This window comes from Alosa pseudoharengus, unplaced genomic scaffold (genome assembly GCF_046254945.1).
Source record: "Alosa pseudoharengus isolate Yale_2024_CS ecotype anadromous, Long Island Sound unplaced genomic scaffold, YU_APseudo_1.1 YU_APseudo_1.1_scf_5, whole genome shotgun sequence".
Taxonomy (NCBI): domain Eukaryota; kingdom Metazoa; phylum Chordata; class Actinopteri; order Clupeiformes; family Clupeidae; genus Alosa; species Alosa pseudoharengus.
The window spans coordinates 14,980,971-15,004,428 of record NW_027468837.1 but is presented as its reverse complement, the minus strand read 5'-3'; the positions used below and the strand labels follow the sequence as shown (position 1 = coordinate 15,004,428).

Below are 23,458 nucleotides of genomic sequence, written 5' to 3'. Positions count from 1 at the left end.
ACATTAAGTGGTATGACTAAACATTTGAATGTTACTGTACAGCATATTACATAGGTTGTACTCGGTCTGAATCATACTATTTGCATACTAAGTACATAGGTTGTACTCGGTCATATCATACTATGTGCGTATATTTTTAAGCAACCTCAGATCAGCACACTACCGATGCAAGTGCTCCACGTATCCCACAATTGTTATCTCCAGGAAAATGGTTAACAAGGGCAACAGAAATACAGGCTGCCACAGCTTATTACAAGGGTTAACACTCGGCAGGCTCCTTTCCAAAATTCCACCTGTATAGAGGAATGGCTTCCCCCTCTTCACAGCTTGGTAAGAGATCCGTGAGGGAGAGAACCCTAGAGAGGAAGCTCTCCTGCCTTCAAAAAAACGCAGACCAAAACAGCAAACTTCATGTGAGCCATATTAATGCAGACAGAATTAAAATGATCTAGATCACTGCAGACAGCTGTTCTGTGCGCTCTCTTTTTTTCAAATTATTTATTTATTTATTAATTTGGCTGACGCTATCCAAAGCAACTTACATATATCAATTATCACAAATGTCAGTCTCCCTGGTAGCCTGGCTAACGGCAAACCTCATCTCATTGAGATATGGTCTGGGAACTACACATTTATTTTCTCGTATTTGAGAATGTGTCTGTACGTAGCTCATAACCGTTTCGGTGTGTCATCATCGTCTTGTTGTCCCCCCTCCGTTCTGTGATTGGTTCCTTCGTTGAGGTGAAAATCGGGTCCATGGAATCCAGGCTGCCTAGCCGCGTGAATAAAATCGCGCGCATAAGGCACCATGGAGGAACCCAGGCTATCTCCCTGGAGCAACTTAAGGTAAAGTGTCTTGCTCAAGGGCACAACGGTGGCAGCCGGGAATTGAACCCACAACTACTGGGTGGCTACTAGAGATGCGCGGTTCGCGGTTACAGCCGCGGACTCCGCGGTTAAACCGCGGATCGGGAGGATGACGTGAAGAAATATAATATTTTAATTAAATTCGGGCGGGTGGCGGTTGAACCAATCAAATGAAAAAAATATAGCCTATACATTGTTAAATTGTGTTAAAACGAGCACACTTAGTCAAATTTTCATCAGGCAGTTTGGCCTAGTTGCTTCTATGCATGCTGCTTTGTTTATCTATCAGAGACGGTGTTGCAGAATTGGTGTATTCCGATGTTTCACTGAGCAACCTCTCACGCACGCACGCACGCACGCACGCACGCACGCACGCACGCGATTTCGATATTATATATAAAACACATGGTCATTGTAGCCTACCATTCAGGGAATAGGCATTTAAAAGGGAGACAGATTATGGAGTGATATGACTCAGAACTGACATCGGGCAATGGCAGTGCGAGATGTTCAGAATGTAAGAGCTAAAACTTCTACAAGCTCAGTAACATCCACAGCGGAAAAAAGGATGTTAGAAAAATAGTCGGAAAACTTAGATGTGTAAGGCAAGCAAGCAAGTTTGGCGGTTGTTACTAAAAATGTGAACATGCACGTTGCACTGCTGTGCGGTGGGTTACAGTGCGTAAAGTAGCCTATAATGTGAATGACTTGTTATTTTATTAAGGATTTCTTTCTTTTTGCAAAAAATAAAGTACAATAGGCATTAATTAGTAGGCTAAATAGCAGCATGTTGAAATGATGTGCCAAATTGCGTTTTTTATTACAATGATAAAATTGTAGGCTACAGGCCGAAGTGTGTTTTATTTGGAGACTTTTGCGAGACAGAGACTGAGTTTGCTGCTGATATTCTGGAGATAGGCTACAACATAGCCAATGTAGGACTTTAGCCTTTTAATATATTTGCTGCATTGGATCAGTCTTTCTAGAACAGGCAAGAGCTTTCTAGCCTCACGTCAGCAGCACCGCATTACCCATATACATTAAAACAACCAGCGGATGGCGGGCGGGTGCGGTTTTGAAAATTGATCAAAAAACGTTGGTGCGGATGGATGGCAAGTTTTGCTATGCGGTTACGGTTGAAATAATAGCCCATCCGCGCATCTCTACTGGCTACCGCATGCAAGCCCAGCTCCTTAACCACTACACTACCACCGCCCCACTGCTCTACTGTGTTGTACTCAGCTCAGCTAGGAGAGTACAGTAAGAGCAGCCACTAGTGCACTCTACCTCACAGGCCCCGCTAATGAGCAGCGTGCTCTCCTTAGATAAGCAAAGTTCAAAAAGTTCTTTGGAGGAGAAGGGCACAGTGGGAGCTGGGTAGAACACAGGAGACGTCACGGCCAGACTCTGCATGGCACTGACAATTCAGCACTTTCTTCCAAAACACGACGTGGAGAGAAGAACTAAATATTTTCTCCCAGCAAAAGGTGGCTGATCTGTTATGAATTGCACTATGGCATAATATTCAGTGGCAACTTAAAGACTTGAAAAGTGGGACAAAATCTGATAGATTAGGGGTGTATACACATAATAGCAGAAATGGGAAATCTGGTTTCAGAATGTCCAACCACATTTTGTTCCAACCATTCAGTAAAAACAAGCTGATTCATATTAGCTTAACTCTTCTTAGTGAAATCACCTGTTTTAGGTGCACAGGTAGAACCTGCAGGAGGTTACCTTTCTGAAGCCAGGTTTCCCCATCTCTGCTTCATAAACCCTTTCAATCTGTTCCTAAAAGGTTTCCAGTTTCAAATGTAAACGTTCAAAACTAACAGACACTTTGCAATGAAGATGTAACAGATTTAAGCACAGTGCTCAACCGAGTAAACATTGTAAAACTTGAAAAAACTTTGTGTAAAGTGTAAAACTTTTTTTTTTGTTTATCCCTGAGGTCATGCCATTAGCTCAATGTTGTATTCTATGCCACCAGAAATGCCTTAGTAACGTACATGTTTATTCATCTAGCTGAAAGGGTCTATTATATAGGATCTCCCTACACAGCCCCCTCCTCTACGTCTCTTTATTCTTAATGTGGAAGCAGCAGACATACTTACTCTTTGGTCAAGTGCACTCCTCCCTTAAGGCCACTGTTGAACATGCCCTTCCCACGTCCGCCTGCCAGAATCTGTGCCTTCAGCACAATCTCCTTAGCATCTGAGAGAGAACACATGGACAAAGGAGAGGGCACGGTCAGATGGGCCGCACATGGGGGAGCAGGGGAGAACACAGAGACCGCTCCAATCAGCACATCATCAACAGGGCATATTGCAACCCATTCTGCTCCCCTCTAAAATGTCATCCCACTCTTGCCCTTAGACTGTATAGAAGTTATGGTGTGTGTGTGTGTGTGTGTGTGTGTGTGTGTGTGTGTGTGTGTGTGTGTGTGTGTGTGTCTATATAGTGTGAATGTGTGCTAACATCTTGCACTGCACCATTATACCTGTGTGTATGCAAGTATGTGTATTCAGGCCTACAAGACCTGATTTATGGTGTGTAGCATGAGTATGTATCGGAGTATGTAAGTATGGGTGTGAGTACCTACGACTAGACCATACCTGTGTGTGTGTGTGTGTGTGTGTGTGTGTCTATATAGTCTGAATGTGTGCTAACATCTAGCACTGCACCATTATACCTGTGTGTATGCAAGCATGTGTATTCAGGCCTACAACAAGACCGTATTTATGGTTAGTGTGTGTGTAGCATGAGTATGTATGTGAGTATGTAAGTGAGTATCTACCGACTAGACCATACCTGTGTGTGTGTGTGTGTGTGTGTGTGTGTGTGTGTGTCCCACTGAAGTGTGCATGAGCATACACCAGTACAGTATGCATGTAAGTAAAAGAGCATGAGTGTACTGAGGCCCGTTTCCATCAGAGCTGGATGCGAGCCTAGCAGGGATTTGTGGGTGTGAAACGACTCGGCATGGGGCTGCGGGGCGGTTAGAGGATGGACGCAGTGGAGCGAGCGAGCGGCATGGAGATGTCTCTAGCGGCCGAGTCTCTCTCCCACACCCAGTCTCGCGGTCCCTCTCGTGCTTCACACTCCCCTACAGGCCCGCTAATTACACAGGCACGCCCTCTCTGGGACCACAGCTACGCCTCTGCAGCGCGAGAGAGAGCACACACGTCAGCATCCCATAACCTCATGACGCAGGATCACTGGACCCAGATGTAATCACCTGCCTACAGCGGCATTCATAAAACGTTGTGGGTATAAGTCAAGCCTTCCGCCTCAGCACTTTACTTCTTTTGCGTGTATTTGAAGTCGTTACTGGCCAAAAAGGTAAAAGGTTAAAACTGAACTGAGGGCCCCAGCTGTGGCGCGACGCCGGCGACCCGGGTTCGATTCCCTCCCCGTGGTCTTTTCCGGATCCCCACCCTCAACTCTCTCTCCCGCTCGCTTCCTGTCATTCTCCACTGTTCTGTCTCATTAAAAATGCATAAAAAAAAAAATAATAATAATAATAAAAAAAAAAAAAAAAAAAAAAAAAAAAAAAATATATATATATATATATATATATATATATATATATATATATATATATATATATATATATATATATTATATATATATATATATATATAAATAAAAAAAACTGAACTGAGAAATAAATAAAATGTTCGATTCAAAGCTGTAGCTTTCATTAGTGGAACGGCTCCAGTGCTTGTCGTGTCTTAAATGCTGCTCAGTTGGCTATTGAGTAACTTTCTAAGGAGTTGTTGCAAAAGTGTCACTTATTCCAGCCACATTCACAGTTTGCATGACCCTCATGGTGTTCAACATGTCTCTATTCAGATGCTGTAGCATTACCCAGATGAGGGGGATCTACTTTTGAGAACACACAAGGTATGCTGGCCTTGCACCAGGAATGAATGGCACATAACACGAGAAAATATGGTTCTTCAGGCTGACTAGCACATGTCTAGACAGCTACCAGCCAAAGACTTGGAGCTCTTGTGTGCGAAAGACAGACAGAGAGAAATAGAGAGTGTGAGAGCAAAAAGAGAGTGTGTGTGTGAGAGAGAGAGATTGAGACAGGGAGAGAGGGAAATTATGGAGAGAGAGAGTGTGAGGGTGTAAGAGCGGATATCTATCGTGAACAAGGTGGTAAGGATTAAACCAACACTGCACTGAGGGAGAGCTTTCGCTCCTCTCTCCTCCTGAGGCAAGAGAGCCAAGGCTTTAAAAAAAAAAAAAAAAAAAAGATAAAGGGCAGCTTACGCTCGACGGTGGAGAGGTTGAGCATCGTAAATGAACGAATATGATAATAAAACACTGCTGCAGCACAAAATTAAAACGGAGTTCAAAGCGAGATGAAATAGCGTGTCCCGCGGCCATGTGCTAGAACAGAGGGAATGGAGAAGAGAAAATGAGTTTTTGTTTAAAGAGACGGGGGAGAACAAAAAAAAGAAAAAGGAGAAGAAGAAAAAACTAAAATCGAGAAATTGGGGAAATGGAGGTGAAACACGGCGGTTGGAACTCAGGTTGGTGTGAACAAACAGAGCGATCTCCGAAACGGGCCAGCGATGTGTGCAGATGGGATGATGAAAGAGGGGAAGAAAAAGCAGCGCCGGAGAGAAATGTCAGCTGGATAACAGGTGCTACTGCTCGTGCCTGAGGGGGAAAGTGAGATTTAGCACCAGCTAATTTCATCCTTGCAGCGGTTCCTACAAGAGGGACAAAAGCATACGATGGCTACCATTAGCATAAGCGAGGCCTCCTCAAGAAGCCTCAGCGCTTCACTGCTAAGTGTTGTCCACCATCTATAAGGGGCAGCCGTGGTCTACTGGTTAGCGCTTCAGACTTGTAGCCGGAGGGTTGCCGGTTCGAACCCCGACCAGTAGGCACGGCTGAAGTGCCCTTGAGCAAGGCACCTAACCCCTCACTGCTCCCCGAGTGCCGCTGTTGTTGCAGGCAGCTCACTGCGCCGGGATTAGTGTGTGCTTCACCTCACTGTGTGTTCACTGTGTGCTGAGTGTGTTTCACTAATTCACGGATTGGGATAAATGCAGAGACCAAATTTCCCTCACGGGATCAAAAGAGTATATATACTTATACTTATATATATATATTAATTTAAATGCACTTGCTATGAAACACATTACAGGAGATGTAATGAAATGGCAAAAAAATCTTTTGAAATCTCAATAGGCAGAGTGGATAATGCTCTCTTATCTGAGCAGGGAGGAGGATACAGTAAGCACTTTCTAACCGGTGGACTTATCTCCTCAGAATCACTGGACTGCTAAATTGGCCTTGATCACGTGCACGTGCCACACACACACACACACACACATACGCTCACACTCTCTCTTGTGCACACACACACAGTTTTTTATTTGCTTCAAGATTAGACCATCCAAAAAATAAGGTAACTGGATCATCTCTTTCCTCCACTTGTCTGCTTGGGGATGCAGACCAGCAGACCACATCCTCTTCAGATTAGACAGCCTTTCTCCAAACACCCACTTGCGCAGTCACCCACACACACACTTACTTGAACTCTGTAAAAGAAAGAACTTCAAGCAAGCTGCCTTAAAACCTTCGCCATGTGTCTGTGTATGTGTATGTGTATGTGTGTGTGTGTGTGTGTATGTGTGTGTGTGTGTGTGTGTATGTGTGTATGTGTGTGTGTGTATGTGTGTGTGTGTGTGTATATGTGTGTGTGTGTGTGTGTGTGTGTGTGTGTGTATATGTGTGTGTGTGTGTTGTGTTGTGTTGTGTTGTGTGTGTGTGCGTGTGTCTTAGTCACAATGGAGCCCCACGCAGACAGGACTGGGCACGGATGAAAAGACGTGTCAGAGAGCAAACAGGGAGGAGGAAACACGCCGAGCGGGCAGATGATGTTCACACGGCGGCCTTGTCATGTCGAAGGAGGCGTTCAACACTTCAGTGTGAGTACGGCTCTCCGCATGACCTTAGGCGTGTGTGCGTGTGTGTGTGTGTGTGTGTGTGTGTGTGTGTGTGTGTGTGTGCATATGTATGTGTGTGTCCAGATCACTCAGCCTTAGATGCTAGCAAGCGATCTTCCGCTAATTGTCCTGGGGGGTTGTTATTGACTCATCCTCAGCATTAATGTGCCATTAACTTGGTAGAATGTTACTACTGTCCTCATCTGAGCTATTTGTGGGACGAAAGAGGTCAATTAGCACTCCGCAATTGATCTGCCACAATATAAGCTTGGGTTGACAGCGAAGGTATGGGCACAGATTTACACAGCAAATCCTCTTAATGTATTTCACAAGGAAAGAGCGCATAATTAGCTTTTCAAGAACATCTTCATCCTTCAAAGCCAATCTTATGCACTCTTTCAATGTAACAAGAGATTATGTATACCTAGTGTAGGAATCTGTGGTAAACTAATAATAACTAATCCTATGTGCATTTGTGGTCCCGCCCTAATGACCGAGGACCTGGACCCAGTGGTTTCCACGACGACAGAATGGTGGAGAAACCTCATACAAGGCCAGCTCCCCAGTGAGTACAGCAGGGGGGAAAATTGTATTACAATTTATGCCATTATATCAGGAAGCAATGTTTACATCAACAACCAGGGTAAGAGCACAGAGAAGCTATTTTTTAAGGAAAAAAGATGCCTTAGATTGCATTCAAGTACCCTTTCTCAGTATACTTACGAGTAATGGCCACTATTCCACAATTCGTCATCGGCTGACTGGGAAATGATTCCATTCTCAAGAGGTAAAGTAACAGCAATAGACTTTGGAGGCTGCCATCCAAAACACATAGGGTAGAATGCAACAAGCCCATACCATTTAGCTTATGCAAAGAGCAATGGAAATCTTATATCTTAGGCCTAGCCGCATTACCCTTCTGACATAAGATAATAAAAGGAGTCATAAAAACAAGATTGTCTCATTCAGCAGGAGCTCATTCAGTGATGTGTTAGCATTTTACTTTGTCAAAACATATTGATTATATCCTGTAATAACCATCCAACGCTTAGCCGTTTTGCTGACATAAGCCTTTTAGATTTGTTGCATTATGAATGACTAAACGTAAATAGAAAAATCACATTTTATGGCAACAAAACACAAATTCTCATTATGCCAACATAACAAGCTATAAAAACGTTTTTTTATACATGGAATACAAATAATTAATCCCCACCACAATATGTATTTTATCTTTGTAAAAAATAAAAAAATAAAACGAAGACTGCAGTGTAACTACATCACTAGTCACATCAAATATAATTGGAGCTACACGGAAATCCCCAGGCAGCTGATTCCCAATTAATGAACGCAAATTAACTTGAATCTTATTTACTAATGACAGAAGTCAGCATTAGGCTGTTATTTCTGCTCAAGCGTTTCCTGCCTGTATCTTCCGTCTTTTTTTTTTGTTAGGTTGTTTTTTTTTTTTTCTCTACTAAATGTTTTGCCCGCTCACAGCAGTTCAGGAGGATGTGGCTGTGAGGCTTTGAGCAGAGCAGACAGAATTGTCTGATACTTAACAAAGTAATAAAGACAAAGCAATAATCTACGCAAAGAGAAAGAAAGAGAGAGAGAGAGAGAGAGAGAGAGAGACTTCAAGCCAATCCATAGAGATGTAGCTCAGTCACAACTTAAGGAGGAGGAAAGCTCTCTCTAGTGTCGTTCCCCTGTGAACAATTTCACGCAAGCAGAAACGGAAGAATGAAGAGACGGAAGACAGCCAGAAGAGGAAACATATGCCACTAGTCGGATCTAAATGCACTTTCCATACGATAAAACGGCCAGGCTTTATTCCCATTGGCACACAAATGTACATAGCAGGGATGCCAGATGAGAGTGGACAAACGGATGGTCTTCCAGATGATTTCTGGACCTCTAGGTGTTTGATTCGTCCATCAAGACTCAAGCCTTCTTCTTCATATGTCTTTTGCACGCCTGCTACATATCCTTAATGCTATTTAAGAGCAAAAACCATATGCTCGCTTGCCTGAAGTAGAGGTAGCCTTTACAGCTCAGAATAGTGGAACACACACTGGTGCGTGGGGGTCTGTAATGACTACATTGACATTACCTTTCATTTGGTTTTTAAATGCCTCTGCCATTTATTCCAATGTGGTTAAGACAGTCCTACAGCACAGCTGCCAGGCTGTTGACCGAGAAGACCTGCTCCTCGATCGACCAGGTACCTCACATAAGAAGGTGTGATCTCAACCGGAGCCATTTCTGTTCTATTCTGAATGTTTCTCCATGCATGCACGAAAGAAAAGTAAAAAAAAACGTCAACACGCAAAGGCCTTTGCAATTTGTTTGCTTTCTTTGCTTGTGTGCTTCCTTTTTGGCTTCTGCATATGCTGCAGATTGGCAAGACACACAGTGTTGGGACAGAGTACGCACGCACGCGCGCACACACACACGCACACACGCACACACGCACACACACACACGCACACACACACACACACACACACACACACACACACACACACACACACACACAAACTGTGCCTCGTCTAATGATAGCATCTCCCTCTGAGGCCCGACAGAGGTTGATCATTGACCCAGACCTGTGGTGGCACATCAAACTCCACCGGGCAGTGGCAAGCTGACAGCTGACTCCTTGTTAGACTTGTCCGCCTGGTCTCCATGCCTAGTCCCAGATAATGATTCCGAGAAGTCGACGGAAGTGCACATGTGCATAGGGTAAAAAAAAAAAGAAGTGTATCCAGCAAGAGTGAAGTATTCTTCCCTTCTCAGCTGAGGTCAACAATGAACTTTTTTCCCCAATGTTTCTTTCCAAATATTTTAACTATGCATAGACCATTTGTGAAACAATAAGCATATGTTCATATGCCTATGACAACTTAAATCTGGAAATGTCTGGATATCCTAAAACAGGAAAACTGATTTAATATACGATGCTGACATTGTTCCGATTTATCTTATCAATGCCTTGATCATGTAATCACAAACGGCTATGGTCTAATATATGATTAGCTAGCACATTGGCTCTTGGGTAACCATAGGTTAGCTCTACAAAAATGCCTATAATATTCGTAATGCATTTTTTGTAGTTTAGCACCCCTAATTGAGCCCAACTTGAAGTCTGTGCAATGATTAACAGTGAACACCTATGAGGAGGTGCGAGCAAGACTGTGAAAACAAGAAAGACAAAGAGCGGCCCAGGACCACAGAACGAAGAGACGGGGAGAGGAGAAGAAGGAACAGAGATGTGGGAGGAGGAGAGAGGCGTTTGAGCGTGTCTCTGTTAATAACCTTGCTAGGTTGGTGGGGGGAAAAAGTGCTGTTGCTTTCGCTGTGCCCTCCTGCGTATGATCTTCGCGGGAGTTCATCTTTTTGGCAGATAATGATGCCAAGAAAATTCCACACACCATCCGTCTTTTTTGCATGACAGGCGAGCGCACTGATTTTCTCAGGGGGCTAAACCCCTTCTGTCCATCACCCCCAAGGCATGCTGGGAAAAGAACAATATGAGGGGTGGTACCTCTGCTGAGGTCTGCTGACAACTCGCCATGCTCGTTTACTTCTCTCAAACCTAATCACACTGCACTGCAAGATGACTTTTTCCCCATTGTGGGAAAAGGCTATACAAAGCTATACACTATACGGCTATATTTCCATATCACATGGAGTGTGAGAGAGAGAGAGGAAGAAACAAAGAATGGAAAAGGAACCATGGGATTGGTTAAAATCATCTCATCTTAGTTCTCAACTAGACCACAGTAAGCCCAAAATAACAGATTCAATAGGCAACAGATTCAATAGGTCCAATGTATCCATTATACCACAACAGCTCTTCTCAGAGAAACCGATTCTCAAAAGCTAGAATTAGTTTTCGAAAAGCATGAGAAAATAAGTAGTGTCCCTTTGAGCGCAGGAAGGAAGGAAGTAGACAGAGATATAGTGTGGGAGCACCAAATCACATCAAATCGTTCTCCCAGGTTTCCTTCTCCACTCCCAGGCATCCATAGAGGGGGCGGAACACACCGCACATCCAACAGTGCTGGTAGACCCAGATGGAGCCTCAGAGAGAGGGAGAGGGAGAGACAGAGAGAAAGTGGGGTGAGAGGGAGAGAAAGAGAGAGACAGAGAGAGAGAGAGAGAGAAAGGGGGTGAGAGGGAGGGAGGGAGAAAGAGACAGAGAGAGAGAGAAAGGAGCTGGGGGTGAGAGGGAGAGAGAGAGAGAGAGAGAGAGAGAGAGGTGAGTGCCTAGCAAGACCCACGAGCCAACTTTCTCTCCTTTCTCATTCTATCTTTCATTCTCTCATTCTCTTCTTCTCTCCTTCTCTCTCTCCCCCTCTGGTACACTTCACTGGCTGTCAACATTCGTGTCCGTGTCAATCAGCCTCCCTGCTGCGCTCCCGCTATCCTGCTCCGCCTCCATTCCCGTCTCAAAAGAGCACCACGTCTCTCATCTCTAAACTACTTCAGACAACGGGGGGATAGGTGCTGGCAGGAGGCTCGACTCACGAGGAGAAGAGAGCCACTCCAGACTCTCTTCAGACACCGTGCCACTGCCACATACTAGAACACGAACTAACACACACACACGGACACATGGACACACACATACACACACGCACACAGCTGTGAATGTCCATCTGAAGGTCAAGACATGCAAAGCAGTTGGTCCCTCAGTGTCATCACTCTGTATAGCAACCATGATTCAAAGGAATGATATGTTTGGAACACATTTATCTTTAACCATGTGTCGCCTTAAGGGAGAGAGATGGAGAAAAAGAGAGAGAAAAAGAGAGAGAGAGAGAGAGAGAGGCCAGGATAGGACTGACCAGAGGACATATGAAGGCCAGAGCAATCAGAGATGTTCCCCCGTCTCCCAAATAGCCTATAATCCGCAGCAGGAGGGGATCTGAGCTGAGCTGCTCCTCCCTCTGTACCTGACGCCAGGGAGGGTAAGGAGCCTGTTTGACACAGAACCCTCTGAAAGCCTGTTTTTGTTACGGCGAGTGTCAGTGTTCCTCAAAAGACCGACGGCCGTGTTTCAAAGGGAGACATAAAAGCAGACTTTACAGAGTCGGGGGAGCTTGAGGAGCGAGCAGGCGAGCGAACGCTGCTGTTGCTGAAGAGAGCGCGAGTTCAGACGTGGCTGATGTCCACAAGGAAAAACATGGCCAAACACAACGCGCAGACGGAAGGTCAAGCTTTCTTTACACAGCCTCTCTCCCTCTCTCTCTCTGGTGTTTTCTCTACCTCACAAAATAAGTCTCCGTTTCAGGACAAGACATCTACAGTATACGAACACGGCCGAGAGAAAATCGAATTTGAGAAAAGTGTCTGGTGTTCATTGCTGGTGTGCCACCGCTGTGAACCCTGTTACGCTCCGAAATCATTTTCCATAATGGACGGCTGAGGTTTCTTTGGGAGTCAGACATAATCTCACATGGGTCTGACATTATACGGGACTGCGCTGAAGTAAACAATAAGGCTGAAGTCAAATCTGTGCGAAATTCGCAATGGGAATGACAAAAGAACATATACCACTGGGTTTCTTCTTGCAAATTTACTGCTCAATGGACCATACAACAGCACTAATAAAACAACCAATTTTGTGCCAACATTTCCAAAATAATGGCATCAGCTGGGTCTGAACAAGTCACAGGTTTCACCGGGTAAGGTGGCCGGGTCGGCAGCGTGAATAACAGTAATGTACCACGCATCATATCAATACCACACAGCCGTCAGGAAGCCACAATTGCATTTTGATTTGCGAGGTCCCTGAAAACGAGCTTGTGCCTCTCCAATGCATTTACGGGATCATTTGAGAGTCATTTCAATTGGTTTACCACTGCAACACAAATCAAAGACACAATTACACTTCTTTATGATCCATAAACACACAGATTTCTGTATTATGGGCTTTTTCTCCTCGTGGCAGGGGGAGAAAAAGAGTTTTCCCTCTGTGTTTTTTATAGATTCTATAAGCGATTCGAGGGGCTCAGCATGTTTGGTTATTACCACGGTAACCACAAACAGGAAAACATGTCACAACAGGCACACATGGGTAGCTCAGAGGTGTGAGTAAGAAGGCTTAAACCACAGATCCACTTTAAACCCCACTAGGCTGTGAGACATTATTGGTATGACATCGGTATGGGTAGATAACAGCTAAAAAAAAATTATTATCGGCATCTGCATAATATGAGACTATATCAGCACAAACTGTTGGGGTTTTGGAGGAAGCATCTTCCAGATCAATTCAAATAGGATGAGACCTATATTTCTTTGAAAATGTCAGATGTCAAATTCTTTATTTTACATCTACACCAAGTTGAAATGATGTATTATTTATTAGTTTTAAACAATCTAGATTTCTTAAAGTATACATTTTGGGTAGAATTGAAGGAAATGTGCCTGTGCCACAACAGGAAATCACAATAAAAGCAAATGGTTAATTCTAGTATAGGAAAGACTCAAAAAAAAAAATCACATATCAGTACTGGCGAACGGGCGATTGAGTTTGATCTAATATGGGCAAGATCCAATTCCGTGCATCCCTAAACCCCACCCATCCTCATTCCCCATGACCACAACTAATCCTAACTCTCTTCCATACACCCATACGCTCAAACACACGACACACACACCCTCATGGACACACACTCGCATGCACGCTCGCAGCACGCACCTGCGCACACACGCACATGCACACACACACACACACTCACACGCACACACACACAAGTTTGTCAGTCAGGCTGAACCAGTAGGATGGGCGCACTACATGACACCAGTGGACACATTTGCATAAATGCTGAAAAATCCTTCAAATGTCTTTTATCCCACATCAGAGGGAGACCATCAGAAGCAGCTGACACACACACCAGCTACGTGCCAGGGAGAAGCACTCAAAGCCTCCGCTCTCATCAACAATGCAGACTGACTGATGACGGACAACGCGGCACAACACAACCCACACTATATACACATGCAGGAGGATTAAAAAACACACACACACACACACACACACACACACACACACACACACACACACACACACACACACACACACACACACACACACAGACACACACACACACACACACACACACACACACACACACACACACACACAGTGGCACTGGTGAATAAATAAATATGAAAGAGAAACATGCTCATCGTTTGCACAGAGATGTTAAACACAAACAGGAGCGGGGGCAGGGGTACACAAACGCCACGCATGACTGAAGAAGCCTTCCAGAGAGAGAGAGCGAGAGAGAGAGAGAGAGAGAGAGAGAGAGAGAGAGAGAGAGAGAGAGAGAAAGACGAGACAGATGGTGGGGGCTCGGTGGAGTGGCGTTGCGAGAGAGAAGCATATGGTATGCTACAGATGATCTCCAGCAAGAGAGAGCGAGAGAGAGAAGAAAAGAAGGAGAGGGAGAGAGGGAGAGAGAGAGAGAGAGAGAGAGAGAGAGAGAGAGAGAAGACACTTGCAGGAGTCGAGGTGCAAGTACCTGTGTGCCATACAAACACAGACACAGCATCTGCACCTTCCCTGTAAAACTCTATGGTCACTGCAAAGTAGGCAACTCTTTAATGCCTCCATCCATACGAGTGTACTGTACGTCTTGGCTATGTGCACGCTGTCATCTCCAAGTTCTATAATGACATTCTTACTGCAGTAAATCTGAGGCCGACATACAGAAGGTTTCTCAAAGTTCTTCACTAAGGAATGGAGGCCTTCCGTCAGACTAACAAGCTTGATCACTCCATTAAAAGAAAACATACCTCTAGTTAAAACACTAAGGAAACTAAGTGTAGCTTGCTTCCGATTGCCCTTGTCCTGCCTCTGACACTGAGTGTTCAATAAGGTGACTTGTATAATGGAGAATGGAGAATGACCTATGAGCCCATTCCCCTCCTTGAGACAGAGTTTTGGTTCAAGATTTCTTTGTTTTCTATGCAACTGTCACCGAGCATTTGCTCATGGGAGGTTCAGCCTTAGGCTCTCTCAATGGCCTTGAGACAAAACAGCATTGTTAATGAAAGGGTATAAATAAATAACATAAGAGTAAATATTTAAAACGAAATTGAATCTGTGTGCCTAATTCATTATCTGGTTCACACAGGTTCAATTAGAGCAAACGACTTCAACATTTTCCCAATTTCCCCCATACCCTCTCTATTTTAATTTAGTTTTTAAACAAAGTCTGCATCCATGACAGTGGATCCCTTTCCCAAAGTGAATTCCAAAAGCTAACTGACCAATTTAAGCCAAAATTTGAGAACACAAGGAAAGAGACCTCTTTTCGATCAGCCACTCAATTCTAAGCTTTTAATCAATGTACTTTAGGTTTCATACCAAGAATATAACACCTTATAAATTGCACCATAAATTAAGACACATACCACATTGGAAATATTTAAGACATTTAAGAAACAACATTGACTTATGCATTATTAGCAATTAACTGACAGAATATAAAACTTTTTTGAACTATGAGAAGTTGGGATCTGCAAAGCGATTAGTGAGGTCTGCACACCTGCCACCTGAGGTTGTTGAAATGTCACAATGTCTACGGATCATGCTGTGTTTTGACGTACCTAACTACCAGTTCCTCTAATAAGCACACATGAGACTTGACTGTCGTGCATTAAACAGCACTGTTTGCTTTTAATATTCATATCTCAGTGAAATGAATTAACATGATCACTCTCTCTCTCTCTCTCTCTCTAATTGTGGAGCCTGCCTTTCTGTTTACAGAAAAAAGAAGCTCCTGAATAACCATTAACTCTCTAGATGGAGAGCGTAGGAGTAATGAGAGTGAGAGAGGAGGAAAAAGAATGAAGAGAAGAGAAAGGACAAACAACTATGCTTCCCTCCTAACTTCACAAAACAGGAAGAAAAACATGTCCCCTGCTCGATTAACATTCTCAATATTCCTAATATATCAACATACGATACATGGAAAGAAACATTTTGCAAGATTCACTAATATTTCTGAAGAGTACTGAATATTAATTACGAAATTTTTTTGAAGTATATTTTTGAACTTTTTGCCTTAATTCAGAAAGGACAAAGAAGAGTGACAGGTAGAGGGTGGGAGAGAGAAGGAGTGGGATTGGGTAAAGGATAGCGTTCTTCAAGAATGTTTTACAATCTACCCCTCTTCAATCACTGGGCCCCGCACAGTAGACGAAAAAAAAAAAAAAACATGCTGACAGATGATGATTGACTTGGGTGTTTAAATGTTGATGGATTTCTTTCTTAATATTCCATAATATTTCATCAGATCTGTCAACATACGAGTAAACAGTGAACAAAACAATTACATCCATGTACTCAATGGACCACATTCATGTATGCACATGTATACCTGTGTACACCTGCGTATCTGCGCGTGTGTGTGCATGTACATGTGTGTGTTTGTGTGTCTCTTTGAAAAAAGATGAGGCGGGAACCATAACAATTTATATTCATTACATGTCCTGCTTTAATCTCTAAGGATGGCAAGCTACCATAAGAGGTTCCATTCAAAGCCGGCGTATGAATACGCCGTCTGCGATCACACCCCAGCGGCGCCTCTTGAATGGAATAACATCTCTGATAAGGTGCTTTTTTTTTTCACCAAACCACTTTTCTTCACTCCTCAGCACCGGTGTCAAAAAAGACTGGAGCCACTTTTCTGCAAGTCATTTCATCTTGATAGGTTTCCCCTCCTGCTCTTTTTTGTTGATTTTTTCCCCCTGATTTTTGTTTTTTCCCCTCCACTTCTCCTTCTGCTTCCTCCTTTGCTCATTTGCAAAGTGTATGTTTACGGTGCGGTACTGTGAAGTGTTTTCGCTGGATGAGATATAGAATGGCGGCTGCGCGTTGATTTATGATGCCCTGTGGCACACGGCGCGGAACTTTCACACTCCATCTTCCAATCAGCTCTCGGACGCCGCACATTTGTGCCCCCCCCCCCCCCCCCCCTCCCCGCCCCAATTCCCACTCACACCTCCCTCCTCTGTTATGCGTCTGCCAGAATGGCAATGGCGGTAGTAGACACAGGCACCGGCTACATAATCTGAGACGCACAAAACACACATACTCTTTTCTTGTTTTGCTCGCTCTCTCTCTCTCGCTATGCGTTGACTGATGAGGCCAGCATCGGGCCTGCCTCGGTGACAGCTAGATTCCTTAAGAGTGCAGGAGAGAGGAGAGGAGAGGAGAGGGGCAGGGAAGGGCCGGGGGCTTTTTCTGTTATGAGTGTGAAAATGAGCAACACCCTCTCTGAGTCCCTGTCTGGCGCAGAGGCACATGGGTGCGGGCCGGGACAGGTGCTGGATCATAACTACAGAGAGATGAATGGAGAGAGAGAGGGCAAAGACAGTAAGGAGAAAAAGACTGAGAAAGAGAGAAAGAGAGAGGGAAGGGACAAAGTGAGAGAGAGAGAGAGAGAGAGACTGTGTGTGTGTGTGTGTGTGTGTGTGTGTGTGTGTGTGTGTGTGTGTGTGTGTGTGTGTGTGTGTGTGTGCGTGCGTGTCTGTGTGTGAGAGAGTGTGTGTGTGTGTGTCTGTGTGTGTGAGAGAGAGAGAGAGAGAGAGTGTGTGTGTGTGTGTGTGTCTGTCTGTGTGTGTGTGTGAGAGAGAGAGAGAGAGAGAGAGAGAGAGTGAGAGTGTGCGTGCGTGTGCGTGCGTGTGAGAGAGAGAGAGAGAGAGAGAGAGAGAGAGAGAGAGAGAGAGAGAGAGAGAGAGAGTGTGTGTGTGTCTGTGTGTGTGTGAGAGAGAGAGAGTGTGTGAGTGTGTGTGTGAGAGAGAGAGAGAGAGTGTGTGAGTGTGTGAGTGTGTGTGTGTGTGTTTGTGTGTGTGTGTGTGTGCGCGCGAGTAGAGCAACTGTAGCCAGCACTAGCGCTTCATGCTCACATCTATGTTGTGTGTATGATGCTTTACAGCATGTGACTGCTGCTAAGCACACAAGATGTCAGGAACCAAATCCTCAAACTGTATGTGATGATTTAAGATCGAATCCACACCTGCCACAATCAATCCACGTCACCACAGTGATATCTCACCACTGCAGCATGCAGTGCACTGGTGTGCCTTTGTCTGTGTGTAAGTGTGTGTGTGTGTGTCTATGTGTGTCTATGTGTGTGTGTGTGTGTGTGTGTGTGTGTGTGTGTGTGTGGAGCGAGATACCACGGCACACCAATTGAGCTGTCACCTTCACTGCGTCATGGCTAGGTAATCCCAATGGAGAGAGCCCTGTTCCGGCGAGGCAAGGCTCACCGCTGTATCGCCGTCACACAGAAATCCATTTGGGTCATGCTTGGTCACCTCAAATCCCCCATCAGGCCCCTGCTACCCTGGGCTCTTAGGCTGCCTACCTCTCTCTCCCTCTCTCCAGAGAGAACCTCAGAGACTGGCTTTGCCCGTAAGCCTCGGCGCAGACACCGGTGGGCCACGTTCCCCCCACAGAACCAAAAGGTTCTGCAGCGCACACACACACACACGCACGCGCACACACACACACACACACACACAGATACACAAAAACACACACACGGTGAGGAGTTCATCCCTGCTACTTATGGCACGACAACAAAGAAGAGCCCTAGAAAAAGTCTCGCACTTGATATGAGACTGACTCAGTGCACACACACCACCATGCACTCAAATCTGAGAACGGGCATCCATGGCAACTCTAAGTCTATAAAGCCATTTCAGCGAGAAACACAAACAGTCTCTCTCACTCAAACAAACACACACATAGGCACACACACACACACACACACACACACACAATTACAGCATTCAGTGGGAGGACAAGAGGACAGTGGTGCAGCCCATTGTGCAGTGAGAGATAAGCTGCCGATTACACCGGCCAAAGCTGGGCACAGGGAGAGGCTGTGGAGAGGCTCCCGCATCTGGACCAGTTCCAGACCCCCCCGCCCACACACACACACGCACACAAACACACCCAGCATCTCCTCTCCGAGTGAAGGGGAGAGCAAGTGGGGGTGCCATGGTGTGATATCAAACCCTGACAGTTTATCTTGGCACTGCATCGAGATAAGGCTGCCGCTGTTAATACTGGAGGTGGACCGAGACGCATCCACCAGCTCGGCCAAGACTCGCAGCGGTCTCTGTGAGGTGGCACGATTGTCAGAAAGTGAAGGTAAGGAGGGAGGGAGAAGGAGAGAGGGAGAGGGAGAGAGAGAGAGAGAGAGAGAGAGAGAGAGAGAGAGAGAGAGAGAGAGAGAGAGAGAGAGAGAGAGAAGCTGAAAAGAGGTTTTTTGTATGAATTCAACATTCAGTGGTGGTGGGCAGTGGGCGTGAAAGCGAGCGAGTGCACGTTTCTGTGGATGTGCCGATCGGGGGTATTACAGTGTGAAATCAAAACAGCAAGAAGGCAACAATGGGAGACAGCTTTTGACAGAGAGAGAGAGAGAGAGAGAGAGAGAGAGAGAGAGAGAGAGAGAGAGAGAGAGAGAGAGGGGGAGGAAGAAAGAACAAAAAGGGAAAAGTGTGAAAAATGGGTGCCATAAATTGCCAACATGGAAAATCTCTGACTGCTAGTGAATGTGAGGCAACCCTCAGCTCGACAAAGACCCAAACGTGCTGACTATCATAACACATAAGTTGTTGTTGCTGTTGTTGTTGTTGGCTGCTGCCGCTGCAGCTAGCTCATCTGCACACGCAGAGGGCCCTCTCCTGTCACAGGGGGCTGCAAGCGTAAAGTGCGGTTCGAGCGGCCGGCGCAGGCGCTACTCACTTAGCCTCTTGGCGGCCTCCAGGGCTTCGGGGGCGGAGTCGGCCACGAAGAAGCGCTGCACCGTCACTCCGCTCTCCTGCATCAGCTTCTTGCTCTGGTACTCCTGCAAGTTCAGCCATCGCCGGGAGCTCACTCTAGCCAACTGCAGAGGGAAAACCAGAATGAGAATTAGTGAGATAGAGAGAGAAAGAGAGAGAGAGAGGAGAGGAGGGGAAAAGAGAAGAATAGGAACAAAGAGATAAAGACAAAGAGGGATACATATGCCATAACCATCAAACAGGGCTGTTTGAGCATTTAATTGATACAGGAGATCACGAATTAATGGCAACGAACGAAAGTGACTTTCATTAAACGCACTAAAAGAGATGTGTCCCAGCACAGCTGCACTGCACTTCAAACATTGACCTTCTTTTTTACTCTTAATTTCTTTGCCCTTCACGTTAATGGTTCACAAGGTGCTCAGAGCCAGCGCCTGTACATTAAACCTGCCAGACATTAAACTGTAGCCAGCATGGGGTCAATGGAAGTGTTGTAAAATGGCAGGCTGGAACTAAACTTCTGTGATTATTGATTAGGCGATGGCTGCAGGGAGAATTTCATTGATTCATCTTTCCTGTCGCTCTGAAGCTCTGAACCTGGATGAGATGGATGAATTCAGGCTGACGCTGGTTTCGTTCCTCAGAAACGGCAGACACAATTACCTTGAAAACAAACTGTAAAGTGCTTGTGTTAATGTGAGGCTTTTTTTTCCCCAAACGCTTTCAAAACACTGTCGTTGCTGGCGGTGAAGTGGTGGCTTGTGAATGGCAGAAGACATGGAACAGCAGAGCCCAATAAGAAACAAGTTTAAAGCTGAGTCACTGTTCAGTCAGCTGTGTTCCACATATTGAAAAGTGGTGTGAGTCAACTGCATGAACAATATGGAAGTCCAAAAAAGATGTTCATGGCTGCAACTACCGAACTGCAATGTGATAGCACATTTTTATTTTTCCTGTAGCACAATGACCGCTACTTCAGGTCAGGACAATGGACTAACTTATTAGACCGCATCTACTATATTTACTCCACTGCAAAGACTAACAATCACTTTTTACTTTGTGCTTGTTATAAACTGAGGGTGGGCTTCAAACATGGGACGTGACTGTGTATGAAGTCAAGCACTTTTGATGAAGTTGAACTTCTGAACCACCCATCTTGGCACACCGTACCTCTCTAAAGGCCTCTCATCTTTGCCTTTCGATAGCCTCTGAGAACACCCGCAGGGTCAGACAGGTGTCGTCTACGCACAATCTGTTTGCTCAGCAAACCAGCCTAGCGCTGACTCCAGCTGCTTGGCGTGATTAAAAAGACATCGGGCCTGATATGAGATGCGTGGCGCTGGGGTTAATTTCTCCTTTTGTTCCGTCAGGGGGGCCCCCAGTCTCCCAGTGGAGGGGGAAACAACAAAGCCAACTTCATAAGGGAGAACAAAGCCATCGACACTGAAAGTGAGAAAAGGACGCGGAATGAAAAATAAGCCTGGGGCCGTCCCTCAGACCTCCCTGACTTAATCATCATTAAATCTGTGGTAAGAAGCTAACATGCAAATGCACAAGCTTTCTTTCTGATGTGGGCATAGTGTGGGGCCAAACAATGAAACCCCACTTCCACTAGAGTTTTTGGCTTTGCTAAGGCCCAAACTGCTTTTAGAGAAAGAAAACGCTCCATAGCCATGGTTTGTTAATGATGTGTGACAATATATTCCCTTGGCAAAACCAAGCAGCTGTTGTAGAAACACTTAGTGTCAAGTTGACAGTGAACCGTATTCCTGCATCGGCGGAGTTACGTAACAAACTCACAGACTCGGAAAGAACAGCAGATGAAATCATGCATCAAAGGACTTCAGGTTATTTGAGTAATTTAAAAGAATTTCTTCCCTACTCCATGTCTGTGTTTCTAATGACTCCTGTGCACATCACCCCTCAAAAAAAATCAACTACAAGCACAGCTGATAAATAATTCAATGTTCTTCAAGTACAACAAAGTCTATGAAGCTGATCAAACAAGAGACCTTTCTTTAGGAGTCTTTCAAAAAATGGGTTTTGACAGGAGGAGGAATGACTAAGGGGTACTTTAAAAAAGAAAAGGGTGCGGGGTGGTGGCGGGGGTGGAGGGGGAGGTAAGAAGAGGCCGGTGCCATCTGACATGGTGGTTGTAGAGGGCTGACAAGGCCACTACGTGACTTTTAAATGAAGCTTCCTGCGTCTCCATCATTCATGAGCACGGGAGTGGGAAGCGTGGAGTGGGGTGGGGGGTTGGGGAGGGGGGACGTGGCATCTCGCCTAGCTTGAGCAAGAGAGCACAGGGGCAGCACACAACCCCGCATCCACAAGCCATCTAACCCCCCCCCCCACCCCCCAACCTCATTTAACAATACCGACTCACTCTTGCACACCCTCCGCAAACCTCACAATTATTCAAACAGAGTCAACAACGGTCGATCCAGCACGTTTGGCTACACCGAGGGCGAAAAGTAAGGGTGGGGTCCTAATTAGACTAATCCCTTCAGGTTTTTGACAAAATATCTTTCTGAAAAGGGGAAAGCTACATGGTCTGATACATCTGCATAGAACGTGCTTAAAGAGGATTTTTAAAAGCAGCATTTCTAGAATGCAGTTTGACAAGAGTCAGAAAGAGTGCACTGTAATCCAATCAATCAAAAGCTGGCTAAAGTAGGCTATTACTGGCAGCTGCATCTTAATTATTGGGCTATAAATACACTTTCAAAGATGTTATATATGAGACCTTTGGTTTAAAATATTCAAAATTTTCCTACAAATAGCAACAGAATGCAAATAACTGGTCATAGGTCATAAATTCTTATGCTCTGGGCTCCCTAGATATCCACTAAAGTTAGCACCAGGAGTGTGCTCTCTCATACTACCACTTTGCACATCAAGACACGCACAAGTTAAAATAGTGAGAACTGCAAAGAAAGGCAAAAGGGCGCATCACTGTCAGGAATGGTGTTTTATTAATCAAAACCCCAAGGTATGCATAGCATAAGTAAACAGTAACAATCACTTTATCAAGGTCATTTGTCCACATTGACACTCCCTTTCTTATAAAGCTTTTGAAATCCTTTGTGTTTTTTTTTTATCAAGTAATTATTTCTAGTCTCTAGATTTCCATCACCAAACTAGCTTCTGACACCTGAAGGAGACCATACTGATCAGAGAGGCATCTAGAGAGCCAGAGCGCCTTGCATTGCCTCGTTTTATTCCCTTCCAGGCCTACGAGGCACAGAGCGCTCATCGTCTGCATCTGCCAGCCAGCCCGTTCTCATTATCAGGCTTGCAGCTTTGTTAAGGGTTCAATGGCAGGACAGGAGGTATTAAAAACAGTCACACAAAGGCAAAGAAAACGAACTACTCCGCTCACCTACCTTTATTGAAAAGTTCCAGCTGTCCCACTTAACACACAGCCAGTCTAAACGCTGCATTTATCTTCGTATTAAGTGCCAGCCAACGCAATTCTTCAGGAGAGCTCCACAACTCTTCCTTTTCAGCACTGAACAGAACTGAGTACAGAGGGACAAGGGATTTTCTGGAAGATTCTAAAACCTTGACCTGATTGTCATAAATTCATCGTTGCTTTCCAAGCAAAGGCTCAGCAAGAAAAATAAGCACGCACAACTTATAAGCTTGGTTAAGAGGATATACTGTATGTCGATTCGACTCTCAGTCTGTATGTTCATGTCAAGTTTAACCTCCAGGGCCTTAACTGTGTGCAAAAGAAAAGAGGAGGAAAAAAACAAACAAGTTTACTGAAGAGGATAACATGCTGAGCATCGCTGCATACCAAT

At 45.0% G+C, this 23,458-nt stretch overlaps 1 protein-coding gene across 1 annotated transcript in view; it reads right to left on the bottom strand.

Moving 5' to 3' along the window:
* Positions 1 to 23,458, bottom strand: part of suclg2 (succinate-CoA ligase GDP-forming subunit beta) — an 87,507-nt gene that overhangs the window by 51,156 nt on the left and 12,893 nt on the right. The window contains exons 2-3 of the mRNA XM_076267916.1: positions 19,615 to 19,756; positions 2,982 to 3,081 (exon numbers count right to left, since the gene is read on the bottom strand). Of these exons, the coding sequence (XP_076124031.1) occupies positions 2,982 to 3,081; positions 19,615 to 19,756 (242 nt within the window). The remainder of the gene's footprint in view (positions 1 to 2,981; positions 3,082 to 19,614; positions 19,757 to 23,458) is intronic.